Source organism: Thermobia domestica, chromosome 13 (genome assembly GCF_964235325.1).
Source record: "Thermobia domestica chromosome 13, izTheDome1.hap1.1, whole genome shotgun sequence".
Classification (NCBI taxonomy): Eukaryota; Metazoa; Arthropoda; class Insecta; order Zygentoma; family Lepismatidae; genus Thermobia; species Thermobia domestica.
Window position 1 is genome coordinate 88,116,071 of NC_137466.1, and position 18,145 is coordinate 88,134,215.

An 18,145-nucleotide genomic window follows, 5' to 3' on the forward strand; every position below is an offset into this window, starting at 1 on the left:
ACTGAGCCACCGCGGCCCCTTAGTACAACTTCAGATTTCAATATTAATTACTACATAGTACTAATTGTAAGAGGTAGTGACAAACTGTTTTTGATGTGCATTAGCGTCAGATAAACAGGTTCTCTCGCTCACATTATCCCTCTATTGCAGACTGAAGTTCTAGATCTACTACCTCCGGTTTCAATATTGAAATTATGTAGTTTGAAAGTCTACCGTAGTTTCACTATGTAAAACTAAATTCATTTATTTAGAAACAAATTCTAACTCACGAAACCTGGCAGAAAAGATGCAAATACTATTCACAATATTCGCTGACTCATGCTTAATATTCTGATACATTCACTAGAAGAAATGTGTAAACACCCCGTTAGTCTTTTATTATTATTATTTTGATACCTTTCGAACGAGTTACCTGATTTTAATTCAGTTTTCTTTGCTCTACAGAGAACATAATATTCTGTATACTGTCGAGAACTGAATTCGAATTAGTTACTTCGTCTGCAAGTTGTAAGCATTTCTGTTGGTGATTTAATTATCCATCAAATAGTTCTTCTTAAGTCTCCAGACAAATATAAAAACATAGTCCAACAAGTGACAGTATGATTCTTACCACTAATCCATCACACATTCGTGGATCCACCTTTTCCGAGTATGTCATTCCTAGGTAGGTTATTAGTTTTGCTGCTGTGTAGTACAGTTTTATCTTCAGATCTTGATAACCAAATATAGTTTCACTGGAAAACAAAAAAACAAATAATTACTAGATGAATGCGCATATGATAGAAATGTCATACAGAAAAATTATAACATGAAAGCTACAATTAAGAGACTGAATGAATATTACATGTATTACTGTTAAATTAAGCTGGAAATTAAACACGAATGAGCTTAAAGTTCGTAAATTGTACACAGCATTATGTCTCTAGTCAAAAATAAAATTTTGCCTATATGAGACGTTAAAAATCTAAAAGTATAACCAAATACTGCAATTAGATTGGTTGCAGTTTTCCTTTTCCACAATAACGATAATATTTATGTTCTCTTTGCTGGTCTATTAGTTAACGTGTGCGTCTTTGGTGCACGAGGCTTTAGGATACATTCCCGATGGGAGAGCATCGAACACACTGCAGAATTTCAGATCTTGCCTTAAACTGTAGGTATCGTCCTATATATAGCGTCGCTGCTGACAAAGGATGAAAATACATATCAATTAATCAATTAGTATTTGGGTGGATTCTTTCCTCGGACGCCAACAAAAAAGAGAACCGGAACACTTTTATTCCTACTCGCCCAAACACATACACACACAGAAAAAATATACTAACTTAGCTTAATATTAATAATGGATGTCCAAAATAACCTTCCTGTACTTGGATGAACATACTTAATCTGTCCTGTTTTTAAACTAGGAAACACCTTTCTGATCATGTAAGAAGTACTGGAAGTCGTTTATGCTGCACTTCTAGAGAACATAACAATTCTTGTCACAAAACCTTGTTTTAAGACCACAAATTAAATCATCTAATCACGGTACAAAGACTGCTTCTCTGAGATACTCTTCCGGGAAATTGCATAGTGAATCTGATCTTTTTATTTGTTTATCAGTCACTCAAGGGGGACGAATTTTACTCTCAAGGACTTCTTTTGCTAGTTTAGATCAAATTTTGGAAATATCACCAAAAGCTTTTCAGATAGAGAAAAACTCGTACCACCTGAAAGCTAAATCGTCCTCTTATTTAAACTATCGACGGTACTAGTGGATGTTTCTGAATACAGATATAAGTAATGTGTTTGGCACTCCCTTAGAACAGCACGCCGATCATCACCCGAAAACACGTTTCTGAATACCGTTGGAAATGTTTTTTGATTGTGTACTTAAGTTTGAACTTTGAATATTGAAAAATGAAATGAAATCTTTAAGTTTTACGTCCCACGGTTATGCCGTTTAGGCTAAAGGAGACGGTGATGATGAGTGATGAATGAAATGGTGGAATGAAGAAAGTGGGAGGAAACGGGAGAACCCCGAGAAAACCCACGCACACGGTGTTTGTCCACCACCTTGAATATTGAGTGTTGAGTTCGCGATCTTAACTTGTATTAGTAACTGTATTATTTAGTTCCAAATATTAGATTTGGTAATACCTAAAGAAAAGGATTGCTTAGCAAAGCACCTCTCACTGAGATCACCTTTGTTTCAGTCTTTAAAACACAAATATACACACATATACTTATCGTTCAAAGCATTTAACGTTAAGTACAACCTCATCTGGTACATATTTTAAAAACTGGATACAAGCGTGTTCTTAATGTGAGGTGCTTTTCTAAGCACTCCTTCTCTATAAATACTACTATAACTAATATTTGGAAGTGAATAACCAGGGATGATATGTTTAAAACGAGGGCTGTTGTTTTATTCAATTTGTTTTAAACGTTTTAAGCAAATGGTTTTAACCTTTTTTTTTTTCCTTCTTTCTTCGAGTATGGCTGAACGCGTTTAAAACATTTAAAATGTCAAATTGTAGAAGCTAATTGAATTTTCTAACAAACATAACCCATTCTCCGCAGGATTTGTGCATGGAGTAAATTACAGGCAGAGTTATATTCTTATTATAACAGCAATTACTGAACGAAATTCTGTACAACAATGTGCGTATAACTAAACTAACAGAAATTCAAGTGAAGTACTTGAACATTTCTTAAATTCCAAGAATAACGAAGGTTAAACACACTATACACTATTCTAAAATCCAAATTCACAAATTAAAAAACTTTAGTATTTTTTCGTCACTACCATTTCCATAATAATGAACAGTTCTCATATCATAAGCTATAAGAAATACTTTGACAAATACAATACAACTCAAAGAAAAGAGCAGTGACTAGCCTACAAGGATCAAATGACACATTTTAACTAAACAGTTTTCAAGATTCATCTCTATCTGCAACATGGATAACTAACAATGAGTAGTGTCTACGGGATAAAAACACAATTAGCCTTTAGACGCCAGGAATTTTAACAAAATCATAGACTCTCACGTTGGGGCTTTAGTGACCCTCCTAATTATCACAGTCATGATTCATACACCGTTGGAAATCTTGTAGAGCACAATTTCTAACGAGGTACATTCATGCAATTCCCGCCATATTTGTAGAAGAAGAAACACAAAAATAAAAAAAAAAAATATGTAAAACTGACTTTTGGGGGCCTCTGACAACCCTTGCAGTCACTCTACGCTGACAAAATGATGCTAATGTGTAGGCCAGACACTTGTGACACTAATATTAAAAAATGGTAGTTACTGCTGCATTACAAAGCGAGATGAAAATTCGTAACAAAATTCCTATAAAAACGCCCTGTATATCAGTATCGAAGGGCTGTTACAGACTTTCGCGTTGGCGGCCCTGGTGATCCCCTTAATTATCACAAAGTCGATGATTCATACAGCGTTGAAAAGCTTATAGAGCATAGATTCCAACGAGGTAACATCCGTGTAATTCCCGCCATATTCGCAGAAATAAAAAAAAAAATAAAAAAAATAAAAAAAAAAAAAAAGACTTTGCAGGGTCTTGGCAACCCTTGCAGTCACCCTACGCTGACAAGTGTAAGCCAAACTCTTGTGACAATAATATTTAAATAATGGTAGCCATTCATTGATGCAATACAAAGAGTAATTAATTCGTTTTATGTAGGAAATATTCTCGAAAAGATTTTACGCGCAGAAAAAAAAAAATCATGTGACATTCTCTCCCCTTCCCATCACAGTACCACGTTCATATGCAAATCATTTTATCATTTTTGCTTCACGCATCATGTATAGGAACAAGAATTATGCTTCTAGACCAATTTAGTGAAAGATGTCTTATATGGAACTGGCCTGAAAAAAATGTCAATTAGCCAACAACCCCCCCCCCCCCCCATCTCCTCTATAAGCAACAAACACACATACAAGTTATTATCATGTAGGAGACTACTTCATTATTTCACATACTAATTTTTATGGGTGTACCACACAGGCGGGAAAAAGTTGTCCCCAAAACCTGATGAAAAAAATTGATGAAAAATAAAATAAACGAACTTCACCCTCCCCCCTCGGCCGTGGTAGCTTCCCCCACATACACAAAATGCATACTAGGGAAAGCTTCATCCCTCAGGAATACATTGGTACCAAAATATCTTTCTAGCTTAATTAGAGGCTGAGCTATTGATGTTTGTTGTAAAAATAAATAAGTAAAAAAAACCCTCCAAAAAATGGCCAAATTTTCCCCTCCCTACTCCCCCACATAAGCAAAAAGTACAAATACAGGAGGATATTATGTAGTGGCCTACTTCATAGTTTCACATACCAATTTTTATGAGTTGAGTTGAGTTTGAGTTTAACGTCCCGTTCAGCAGCAAGGCTATATGAGACGTAGACCTACTGATTAACGTGGAATCCGAACCACATGAGCTCCCGCCAGGAATCGAAGCCGGGTCTCCTACGCCAAAGGCGCGTACGCTGACCGCTTAGCCACGAAGGAGCTCTACCAATTTTTATGAGTGTACCCCTAAGGACGTGAATGGCCCTCCTAAAAACGTTGAAAAAAATAACATGACTTTTCCCTCCTCCCACCACCCGCCGTGGTACTCCCAAATACATAAAATGCACACTGGCAGCAAACTGCATCCTTCGGAAATAAATTAGTACCAAAATCAACTTCCTACTTTAGTTAGGAGCTGAGCTATTGAGGTTTAAAGCCCTGACGCAGCAGTTGCGTCAATGTTCGTTTAAAGGTTAAGAATGCAGACAACCAACAGAACGTAACACAGATAAACTAAATTACACATTCCGTGAACGGAGATCGGGAAACTCCCCAGTTTTCTTTCTCCGGAATTGAATATTTGAACGGATCGAAATTAGGGAAGTTCCCGAAGATTGGTCTAGCGGTTAGATGGCAAGCAATATCTGGTAAAAATGTAATATATATGGCTATTTAGGTTATTGTTTTATACAAAATAAACATTTTAAACCTTTTTTTTTTTTTTTTGGCTTAAAACAAAGTAATTTGTTTTAAACGTTAAAAAAGTTTTAAACGAAAAAAACGTTTTAAACAAAAACATGTTCTTTTTGTTTTTCTTTAAAAAAGCTTTTTTTTTCAATCCTGTGAATAATTCAGTGACTAATAAAAATAAAAAAGAAATTGTCAAACTATAGATTTCCTGTTATTGCAGGAAATAGTACTACAAGAAACAGTAAATTAATTACCTGTCAGAGGAAAATTCTAACTTATGTTTAATAATGCTGAGTAGGTTACTACCTTTTTTCAACCGAAAATATTACAAATCAGCATTATCGTAATCCCCAAACAAATCTGCTTTTTCTCTGATTCATATTTCTCCCCGAATTCCATCATAAATATAACTTTCACTCGAAACATTAGCGAACACTATCTATCTCAATCTTCCCACCATTGTCCTGTCTTGCAAGAATTCACACCTTCGTCGCGGATTTTGAATTTATTCGCCCAAATTTGGCGGAGTAAATGTTATTACTGGAGTAGTTGATTTACTAGGATAATCACGCCAAGAAATACAACTATCCTACTCCCAATTAAGTACCTACATACTCCAGAGTAACAACTTAGTCTAGTTTGGAAAAACTCGTCTTATGGGTATTAAATTCCACTCCATCGGAATACTAAATCTAAGAGTAAAGTTGATTAAGACTATTACTTTGTATTTTACTTTCCTACTTTTCTCTTCTCTAAGTTTTTTTTTTTTTTTTTTTTTTTTTTTTTTTTTTTTTTTTTTTTTTTTTAACCTCCTTAACCCCTTTCCACTTTTGTCACAGATACAAATTTCGGAGGGTTATGTCCCCTCCTCTTGGCTACGCACCTGCAGAGATATTTTCAGAAATTTCGGTCTGGGGACACTAGCCTTACCCATAAGCCACACGAAGGAAGGCCTGTGCAGCTGGACAACAATTTCCTGCACGAAGCGGTGGAGGTAAATACAATGCAAACTGTTAAAGAGCCGGCCAGCGATCTGGAGGACCTTGGATACATGTCGAAACTCGCTAAATGAATATCCCATGCGTTAATACTTGATGTCTACTGTCAGCAAGCTTGAACGCCTACGGACTGCATCGTTGAAGAAACGTCCTGTTCTCGTTCATCGGAAGGGTTTACTCATTAATGGTGAGAAGGACCTGTGCTAAGAGCGAGGAATTTGACTGGCAGAATATTCCCCTGCCGGGGTTTTCACCAGATCTTGTACCAATAGGTATTTCATTTATTTATTTTTCATTTTCCTTTCTTTTTTTTTTTCTTTCTTTTTTCACAACCTGCAATACCACCTTTCTAGGAAGAAACCGCGATGAACTGTGAGCCAGTTCACTTCCAAAACCGGTGACTTTTTTTTCAGCGGGAGATTCAACAACTGCTTGACAGGTGGCAGTGTGATGTCTGATAGAGACCATATTCCTGACTAACAGTGGTGTTACAGGCAAATTCTAGTTTGTTTTTTTTCACACCATACATTACTTAAATGGGATGACCGGTAATTACTGAATCTGTAACTTAGAATTTTTTCTTTTCTCATTATTACACATAAAATAAAAGTTTTACTTTATTTAAAATCAGTGAGTTTGACATTGCACTGATCCCATTTGGTTTAGGTAAAAAATCTCCGATACCCCCATAATGGATCGTTGAAACATTGCGAAATTAATCACTCTTCAATCGAGTAAACATTCAAGTAGATGGTGGCTTTTGATATAACAGTAGTTTATAATTTGATTTCTGATCAATAGTTCGGGAGAAATGTAGATTTACATATTAAACATTTTCATGTTTATTGTTCTAAATTGTATGAATTGTACATTCGTCATACCAAACAGAGAGAACTCTGGAATGGTGGCTATTAATACACAATGACGTTTAAATATTACACAATCGTACCAAATATCTCGGATGATTTCTGCCAAAAAGAATTTATCTTAGAAAAGCATCTTCTTTATGCATATTTAACAGTCTATATGACTACATTCATCAGAGGAGTAAATCAAGCACACTTATTTCGATGCTTCTAAGATGTACTGACTCTTTCCTTTTATTTGTACTAAAAAGACCAAGATGTTATTGGATTAAATATAACACAGTGCTATTCCTTTATTTATGTATAAAAAGAGAGTGAGAGTATTGGATTAAATATAATTTAGTACTATCTTTGCCTCTTTTTCAATTCAATGATCAAAACAGATATTAAGCCAAGAAATCCATTACTATTATTTTCTACAAATAAATTTAAAAAAAAAAAAAATCCCCGAACTGTATGGTGATTTTTCGGCAGTAAAATGGGACGCATGTCTTTACCAGTTGTATCCCACACTATTACAGCTTCTTTTAATTCGGTTATTTAAACTGAAACAATTTCAATAATAAAAAGTTCATTTCATAGTGAACTCACCCGTGGCTAAGCGGCTAGCGTACGCGTCTTTAGCGTGAAAGATCCGGGTTAGATTTCTTGCAGGAGCTCACTTGGTTCGGATTCCACGTTAAGCTGTCTCATATAGCCGCGCTGCTGAAAGGAACGCTGAACTGAAAATCAAATCAAATCATTCCGTAGGAAAGCGAACAATGAATTCTAATCACAATCGTTTCTCTACCTGATGTGTGAAAAAAAAAAAAAAAAAAATCTTGTAAACTGTAAACATATACTAACTTCTCTCCAAATACTTGATGGGACATCTGAGGTTTAAAACTACAATTATCATCCTCCACATCTGACGCCTGCCTCACTGCAAGAAAACAAAATATTTATGATTAAAGATTTTGAAGAAGTGTATTAAGTAAAACACTAAAATTTAGTGCGCACATTGCAAAATCAAATAAAATTCTTCGGCAATATTTGCTGATTCAATTATACATACTGTACCGTATATATATATCTAGTATTACTCAAGTATACCTAGGTACATGTATTACAATCTTCCAATGTATGAAAACACAACAAATCAGAAAATGTCATTTCTCCTGGTATCTTCAGCATATACAATTTTGCAAATGTATCTTAAACACAAAAAACATGAACTTACAGAAATTTTAAGTAAATTTCGTAGTTTGAAAACTAAGTCTTTATCATAACTACTTTCTTTTTCCGTTTTGTTTTTCAGTATGATTAACAACTTACCTAATTTTAATTCCAAGGCTTCATTACTATTTACCACAAATTTTTGAACAGCCTCTCTCATGAATGGTATTCCTAAACGAAGAAAGAAAAAAGTAAAATGATGGCTGTTATTTTAAAACAAGATTCTTACAAAAACTTCTCTACAGCGGAAAAAAATCCTTCATTGATATTTGACAAATCTTGATTATAAATATACCCGTAACAAGTTTGTTAAGTTCAAGCCCGAAATTTAGTGGCCAATAACTCGGGAATTAAAGATCTCCACTTGACCGAATTTGAAATGCTAGTAAACTTTTAACAACCTTAATATGCGAGTGAAACACGGTGGTGTGCAGGCATTTGGTTCTTGAATTACTGGACTCAAGTTGTCCAAATCCCAATGTCAATGACAAATAATTCGATGACCAAACATATGCACAACAGAATATTTCATATGCATAGTAATCTCATAAAGGTCTACAATCATGTCACATTTGGTGAGGATCGAAACAGTTCCATCAATCGCTTTTAGAGAAATTTCTTGTTTTCATTCAGTTCAAAGCGAAGTTTGATGGCCAATAACTCCGAAACTAAAAATCTCTACACCATAATATTTCTTATTATGCTCGATTGTTTACAAAGCTCATTAACCTTTACCAACCAAGTTTAGTCAAGATCGGATGGGTTTTATCGATCGAGATTTCGTGGTTTCTTCATTTCACTAAGTCCAAACCCAAATTTGGTGGTCAATAACTCAGTGTTTTATTTACGAATTTTCTAGAGGGGAGGGGAATCTTGAATCCTGGGCTAGCAGTTAACCACATAAGAATTGCAGCTCTCCCCCCCCCCCCTCGGCCGAGGGAAGCCCATCTCTCCAACTATTTGGGCGCAATTTCTTCCGAATATACTATACTATTCGCCCCCAAAAGAGAGTGCTTAAATTCTTAGCGAGATTCCCCCTCCCCAATGAGTTTCCACACTGGTTTGCATGTCGAATACACTGCAGGCTACATCACTTAGTAGCCCTTGTCCATTTTTTCTAAACAGGATCAGTCTATACAGTATTTTCTTCCACCTTCTGTCATAATTTTATCCTTTCAAGCCACAGAGAATACATTCATTTGCCTTCACAGTTGCCGTTCTTAAAAGGAAAATTATAGTATAATTAAAAGTGCGTTTCTGTCATTTTGAAAAAAAAATATGCCCTTCCCCGAAAAAAAAAAAAAAAAAAAAAGTCTAACAGGTGCAATCAACGCCCTAAAACCAGCCTGTGGGCACACCTGCCTGCTCCAAATAGAAAATAGAATTTACATATTTTCTGGGCGAGTATTTGAGAGACATTATTACATCTTGATAAGTATATAGAATTTCATATATACCAACTATTTACTTGGAAATAAAATTAATATAGTTAGCAAGTCATTGTTTTTGTATAAATATAACTATGCAGAATAGCCATAAATAAATGTTTTGTATTACTAGGGTAAATGTGCCAGTCCTCGACCACTTAATCGTTGTTCAGAGAGCGGAACAACTTAGGAGGATGCAACTAGCTAACATGTGTTCCCAAAGCTATATTTTATCCAAAACGGAGATAACTTATACCATTTATGTAATATTAGTAGGACAAACACCGATGATTGATTTATTTTTAGTGTTCGACCCTAGGCCGGATTTAATGTTTTGCCGCCCCTAGGCCCGTCGATATACAAAATTTTAACAATACAAAATATTCATATAGAAAAAACTTATTTTATAAATAATCTTCGTTTTTGTACAAATTTTAATGCATTTTCACTTTGTATTCTGTAAAGAAAGATTTGAATTGTTACAAATTCGTTTTTTCAAGTAAATTTACAGAGAATGATTAATTTGAGTTTTACAATACGAGATAGTTCAATAATACAAGAAATTCGTTTCGAATTTTCGACTGTACGTAATAGTTTTAATATTGAAATTACCGAGAGTGTCAATAAAATGAACAGAATAACTTTTGGATTGATGAAATTTATCTAGATAAAGAGATTGGTAAGGTGGCAGATGTCGAGGGTCACATTCGAAAGAGAACTTAGGGAAGGGGGCGAAGCGCATCATACGGACCGGCCTCTATGCAAATGTCTACTGCAATTATAAGGTTAAAATTTCACTTAACTTCGACCAATGATTCAAGCCATAGATTTGCAAAATCAATTATTTCTTGGAGACTTTCATTTTACTTTTATTATTATTATTATTGAACTTTTGACTTTGTTTGGGTGCCGCGGTGACTCAGTGATAGAGCGTTTACCTCTGGTGCGTAGGGACCCGGGTTCGATTCCAGCCCCCGCTAATTCGACTTTATGGTGGACAAACACCGTTTGCGTGGGTTTTCTCGGGATTCTCCCGTTTCCTCCAACCTTATTCATCCCACCATCTTCTTTATTCTTTCATCATTACCATCTCCTTTGGTCTAACCGGCGTAACTGTGGGACGTTAAACTCAAAGATTCTTTTAGAATGGAGGGTTACGAGAGATGACAACTATTCTTAGATGCCTAACCAGATTCCAAAACCTACCTTTCGCTAGTTCTTACGTTTTTTGCAATATGTATTGAATCCGCAAGTTGTAATGTACTTCTATCATTTCCGATTTTGGTGGAAAGATAAGGATGGTAACTAAAGGTATTCTTGGGATGTTTAATTAATTACAAAAAACACCTATTAGTTTTCACTTTATGGTGATCAACATTAGAACCGGACGTGGTTGATTTCTGCCATTTTCAGTTTCAATAGAAGGTTAAGAGTGAATGTGAGAACTTTTCTTAGAAAACTAAATCGATTCTTTAATAAAAATAAATAAATAAATAAATAACTCTATCTATTTTATATAGTTTTTGATCTATATGAGACTGGAAGTTGTAGTAAATTTACATCACTTCCAATTTTAGTACATTGTTAAAGATGGAAATGAAAGGTCTTCTTAGGACGTTGGATCAATGTCTCGCTATACAGATGGTGATCAGAAAAATGGAAATACCTGAACGAAATTGCAAATTACCAGATTAATATAGTGTCGGGCCACCTTTCGCCTTCAGAACAGCCTTGATGCGACGTGGGATGGAGGCATAGAGGTCGTGAATGGTAGCAAGTGGAATTTTACACCATTCCTCGTGCAGGGCATCGGCCAGTTCTGTGAGAGAGGATGGAGGTGGAAATCGTCGCCGGAGTCGTGTTTCCAAGACAGACCACAGATGTTCAATTATGTTGAGATCTGGGGATTGGGCGGGCCAGGGGAGGTGTTGAACTTCATCCCGATGTTCCTCAAACCACGCTGCAACAACGCCAGCTGTGTGAATGGGTGCATTATCATCCTGGAAGATGGCGTCATTGTCCGGGAACAACATCCGGACCATAGGATGCAAGTGGTCCCCTAAAATTGCGACATAATCGTTGGCAGTGATTCGTCCGCTAAGTGTGACCACAGGACCCAATGAAAACCATGATATGGCGGCCCACAGCATCACCGAGCCGCCGCCATGTTTCACAGTTAGGCGGAGACACTGCAGATCATAAGCTTCTTTGGGCGTTCTCCACACATAAACATGGCCCGTGGTTGGGAATAGGGTGAAGGATGACTCATCCGATCATATCACACGTTTCCAGTCCTCAACGGTCCAAGTTGCATGGTCGCGGCACCATTTGCGGCGTGCGAAAGCGTTATGGTCCCTGATGAGCGGTTTGGCCCGTGCAACACGACCCCGTAAGTTCATGTCATGTAATTCGCGGCGGATTGTGATTGTCGAAACAGGGTGGGGGAGGTGCTGATTGAGTTCCTCCGTCACTTGCTCCGCAGTGGCATGACGGTTCTGCGTGACAATGCGCTTTAATACCCGGTGTGACCTGTCACTCATGATTTTCTTCCGCCCACTGTTCCGCTTCCCCGATGTGGTTTTCCCGTGTGTTGTGTAGGCCGTCATCACCTTCGACACTGTCCCACGCGACACACCTAACACAGTAGCCACTCCCGTCACACTCACTCCTCATACCCGCGCACCAACAATTTGCCCTCTTTGAAAATCTGAGAGGTCTCCCATTTTACACTACCTCCGTCTGCTGCAGCCACTGGACACTGCTGTTCCACTGCGCCTGACGTAGTATGGAGACCACCTAACACACCACCACCAGCGGTCCGGCTCTGTCGGCGCCACGACACCACTGCCAACCCATACATCTGACGGGTTGCCAACTACACGTGGTTCCATTTTTCTGATCACCATCTGTATGTTACTGTCTTTGCTCTATAGTAATCAATGTTAAACGGAAAATGGATAATTTCTACCTCTACCCATGGGTAAATCATCTTCATTAACGAACTTTTCGAAATAATTATTTTAGCTATCGATCCCAGGAGACGGAATTCAATAATTCACTTGCATTTAGTAGTTCGCGTGTAAAGCAAAAGTCGTACGGGCGTACGAACTAATATTTCAATATTGTAAATCACACTTGGGTGATCCTGATAAATCGACGTGTGTTTGTTATATTTGGCTGTATTAGGTGGTAATCCTGTGGAACAGAGAACGTTGAAGTATTGAAAGTCTAGGTCGTGTTATATGAATAGTTTTCGTTATGTTGAAAAAGTGGTATACCTTGATATTGAAAACAAGAAAACATCCAAATACTGAAAACTATACATCGAAATATCGCGAGTCCTACCCACGACCCTGTGCACCAAAGGTGCGCGTGCCAGCCAATAGGCTAGCGGGAAGAGCTGTACCCAAACTCACGAAATCGGCGCTCACGAGTTCGGAACTCACGCTCACTCGACCTTACGGAGTGAGCGTGAGGTTAGGTCAAAGTGGTCACCTCTTGTTCTTACAGGTAATATTGTGTCTAATCCGCATCATAACAATGTGAAACAGGATTTACGTGGGAGTGCGTCCATATGGACCAGGCGCGTTTGCGAAGATGATTACGTTCCTTAAGACTTCTCGTTTCAACATTTCCTAATAATGACGGTTTCTAGGGTCATTTTTCGTGTAGCCCTAGGGCAGGCCTTGCAAAGTTGATCCTTGTGAACTGTTTCTTCAAACAATAGAACGTTTAACAAATCTATTCGAAATTTAAAAAAAAAAAAAAAACTCTTTGAGACTTCCTGTACCCTACCACACTGACTTAACTAATGTTTTGATGTTTTTTTTTCTGTCTGGCCCTTAACGCTCTTTTCCGCATTGAACCTATAATGAGACGAGCAATACTCAAGCAGTTGGTTCTATCAAGTTTTGACACATTTCTTACATTTTCAGGTTAGGTTGAACTTTATACTTCTTTTAGCAGAGCATGTACTAAATGAGGAACTTCATTACTACTTGCAAACTGACTTCAGGAGGATTTAGTAAAAATAGTGTGGACATATGGCATAAAAACTAGATAAAACACGAACAACTTGTGCTACGTGGCAACTAGAAAGTAAGAACGCTATCCGTAGAAAGCAAGCGCGTCAGCGATTGGGGTACGCATAAACGAGGATAATGGAAGAGCACAGTAACACACACAATACTTTCAGTGTCACTCAAAATTCATTTCAATATGCTGTGAACTGACAGTAATTCTTATATTCTCATTCTTTCACAAAAAACGTTTCACATCGTGTTTTAGCTATACATTTTTTATTTGGTAGAACCGTCAGCTGGATTGAACGCATGAGACGTTATCATACTATGTAACGTGAAATTCAAATCATATACTCGAGCCTAGGTTTCAGTACACAGTAACCATGAGGGTGGTACACGTTTCATATGGTTTTCTATACATCCCATAAAAATTGAAATAAACTCAGGTTCATAGGAAAAAATTATTTAAAAAGTATACGAAAGTATGGGTTGTGAACACTATCAATACAAGAAACGTATAAATACTGAGTAATAGAAGAATCAAGAACCATTCATTATCTGAATTAGCTTCACGCCAAAATATGGCGGGAAAACAATTTCATTAAATTTTAGTAGCAATTTCTAAGAAATTAAATTCAACACACATATACGTATTGGAAATAACAAGAAAGCACTACTTTAAAGTTTATTATTCAAAATTCCATTATTGCCCTTAGAAACTTTCCTTCAAATTCATAACAAAAAACCGATTTCTTACGTCAGACTGTCCAATTGCTATATTTACTATTATATCCCAAGAACTATTCTGTTGCTACTACAAACTTATTACACAATAAAAAGGTTTCCCCAAATACTTTATTTGCTAAATAAATCCGTTTCAGTATCTTCTAGAATAATAAAATTAGGTCATTTATGCCAACTCTGAAACCTACCGTTGCCCGCCATGTTTCCAAAGCACATGCACAGGATAAACACAAACATAACAATTTTGTCTTCTGCTAGGTACCTTATTTCTTCTTCTTTTAACTACAAAATTAAGCAACTAAATTAACGTTTTCTCTCGCTCCGTTTCCTTCAACAAGGTAAAGAAGTATGTCTACAGAAAGAGACAACTCTTGGGAATTTCACTATTTACTTTTTGTTTATTTTAATTAAGAAAAAGAACAGCGGACGAAAATATATATATTTATTTCGTGCACTTCTACTATACGTATCCATAGTAGAAGTAGTAGTAGTATTAGGAGTAGGAGTACTAGTAGCAGTACGAACGGGTTACAAGCCCCGCAGGGGTTGGTTGGATTCTGTTCTCGACATAAAATGGGCAAATTAAAAACTTCCCCAAATTTTTCCGTACATTTTACAATCTGTGGATCCGTATAGTAAAATTGCACCATTTATTTTACATAGGGTCGCAAGGAGACGGGAAATTTTGAAGTAACGTAAGTTGCACGACTAAACACCGGAAAAACATCTTTTACTGACAAAAGTGCTTGTGTAAAGTCGCCATTTCTGTCTACATTACAAAATGTTACGAACTGCCTCTCTTCTTCGTAAGATAACATCGGAAAACATGTGCTCCCATTGGGCGTTTACATTCTAATAGCCTATTATGGAAACCCCGAAATGCTCGGTGTAGCATGTGTCAGGAAATAGCAGTGATTTCGTCTTCGCTCTTCTGTTTGAGATAATGGATACTCGCAGGATGAGTGCAGTACACCTTACCTTTAAGATATTACCTACAGAAAGAAATCGCACACACTAAGATCGTGGGATCTTGCAGGCCATGGAATGTCACCGTTACTTGCAATGACGCGCCTTCCAAACAATTGGCGAACGCCTTCCATCGATTGTCGAGTGGTATATGACTGCTGAAACATCATGTTTTTGATGTTAAGATTAAAATCGTGGAGTCTCGGTGTAAACAATGTTTCAAGCATATCAACATATCGAGCGAATGTTATTGTTGTTGTAATACCATCCTCATTTTCAAACAAGTAAGGGTCAATGACAACATAACATGGTACAGCACACCTACTGTAACCTTAACGCTATGTAATGGACAATCGTGAAGCTCAAAGGATTTTCCTGTGCCCAGTAATGAAAATTCTGTTTGTTAATGTATCCGTTAAGATGGAAGTGGGTTTCATTTCACATCCTTATGTTGTTGAGGAAATTGGCGTCCTCGTTGATTTTAGCCAACACCCGTTCACTACCTACACTACACAGGATCTAGTAGATGTAATGTCTCCATAATCTGTAAATTATAGGGATAATGGAACTTTAATTCGTGCATTATTCTTTGTACGCTACGTCGCCCAATCTCTAGCGCAGATGTATGTTGTCGAACGGAGCAGCGATGGCTCCTCTCGAGGGGAAACTCCAACAGCTGAAGTGTTCCCTCAGGTACGTACCGTTCTAACGCCAGATGGAGGTTTCTTGTTCGAGGCTGAACCAGTTTCTTCTTAATTGCCCACCTACTTTGTATTTGCATGTGTAGATGGGACTAGTCCATGACATCCTAGCTGGTGATACCGTCGAAATATCCTTTACGCTGTAGTCACACTATTATCCTGCTTGTAGAACGCTCTTAGAGCTCATCTGTGGCTAAGATCCGGGTTCGATTCCCGGCGGGAGCTCTTGTGGTTCGGATTCCACGCTAATCAGTAGGTCCACGTCTCATACAGCCTCGCTATTCAAAGGGACGTTAAACTCAAAATCATCTCAACTCATTGTAAAACGCTCTCAAAGCGATAGCACGTTCCGCACCACACCAGTACCGCATGTTTACTAAACGGCAACGCATTCACGATAACCATCCATCGGTTCTGAATAACTGCTGGCACTACACTATTGCCAACTCTAACGTTCAAAATTTCCCGTTCACTTGTGCCACCCTCTATATGCAATTTTAAGGAAGTAAATGTACTTTGAAAAGTCTTTTAAGCTTCGCACACTGAAAACAATCCAGCGCCACGTTTCAGAGAAAGTGGTGACCAAGAACCTATTAAATGTGTAAGGAATTATATGGATATGGAGAAAATAGAGAGAATTTGATTTTTTTTTTAAATTTGACAACATATTGTAAAACTGGATGTATAATAATTCGCTTTCTACCATCTACGTTGAATCAAAATTCATATTGTCGTAAAAATATCAATTATAGCACCCATAACTAAAGGAGGATTTTCACTAAAATAAGAATTTAATTATTAAATTCAAAAATCTATGTTAGTTTATGCATAAAGTGTATAGGACAAATACATAGTTTCACTTTCACATCACGCACATGTTTTAAATTTGATATTGTAAAATCTCGTGAAATTAATCAAATTCACAAATCAAACAAAAACAAATTAGTCCTTGCATACCTATTACTACATTCGAGATTCGAAGAAATGAAATGAAACGAAATATTTCAGTTTCATGTCCCACATTATGCCGTGAGTAGGATAGCCTATGCTTTAACACATCAAACGTGCCGCTTTTACGTAATTAACAATTTTGCGATGTGCTTGTTGTGTTCAGATGGATGAGAAAGCCTTGTACTGTTAATTGGCCAACCCTTAGGAAGATTGAAATGTTTTTTTTTTTTTAATTTTTTTTTGGGAAGGTTCAATGACATTGTTGTGTGGTTGTTGACCTCTTATAGTTCCTCAAACATGGTCCCTGAATTCAGAAGCGTGCCCCTGCCTTTTAGAAGCTCCCAGATGCTTTTTTCTCGTATGCATAGGATAGTCCTTGTTAAAATGTGCTCCTGCCTCCTAAACTGTCTAGGGACCCATGAAACATGGTCGATGTCTTTTAAGAGCCCCCAGAAGCATTTTTCTCGTATGCCTGGTATAATGTTGTTCCCTGATTTTCTGGGTTCGATTCTAGCTAGTGTATGAAAAAATAGAACCCAGAACCCTTCTGTGGTTAGCATATAAGAAAACACTACCTTGGAACTGTTAACATAATTTTTCTCGTTAAAATGTGGCTCTCACCATGTAGAGGAAGAGAATGGCTGCGGGAGCCTCCAATGGTATCCCTCCATGACCCTTTTGTGACCATCACATGAGAAAATAATGATCTGTTAATATTATTCCAGGACCCATCATATGAGAAAATAATGATCTGTTAATATTATTTGAGGACCCCACATATGTGAAAACAGTGGTCTACCTATTAAGATTATTTTTAATTATTTATTAGATTGGTTTCCCATGGAAAGTTAGTGTTAAATGTGTATGTGTGTCTTTATGATAATATTGGGAGTGATGAAGGAATATTGTTGTAAGGTTGAAATATTTATTTAATTTATTCATTTTTCATTTATTTTTCATTTTACTACTGGAAGAAGTCGTAATTACTCATTGTATATGATACGAGACTTAGAAAACTGGTAGTTCAGCAAAAGCTAAATTTGTGATACGAAGCTCATTGTATACTTTACTTTGTGGACCTTCATTGTACTATGTCTTTACTGCGCGACTCCTTTGAACTGAATAGGTTAACATAAAGTCTAGCTTGACTGTAACAGGAAAATTGTGTTAGTGAAATTGGTATGACGTTTGAAGCTGTACCGTCTGCCTACAGCTTCTGGGCTGTTGATATTTCGTGTTTCATTTACTGCGTTATGATGACACTTT

The 18,145-nt window shown here is 37.0% G+C and overlaps 1 protein-coding gene across 1 annotated transcript in view; it reads right to left on the bottom strand.

Annotated features, from left to right (window-relative positions):
• Window positions 1-14,530, bottom strand: part of Hat1 (histone acetyltransferase 1) — a 32,551-nt gene extending 18,021 nt beyond the window's left edge. The window contains exons 1-4 of the mRNA XM_081736030.1: window positions 14,450-14,530; window positions 8,168-8,239; window positions 7,700-7,775; window positions 611-734 (exon numbers count right to left, since the gene is read on the bottom strand). Of these exons, the coding sequence (XP_081592156.1) occupies window positions 611-734; window positions 7,700-7,775; window positions 8,168-8,239; window positions 14,450-14,498 (321 nt within the window). The 5' untranslated portion in view covers window positions 14,499-14,530. The remainder of the gene's footprint in view (window positions 1-610; window positions 735-7,699; window positions 7,776-8,167; window positions 8,240-14,449) is intronic.
• Between the last annotated feature and the right edge of the window lie 3,615 nt (window positions 14,531-18,145).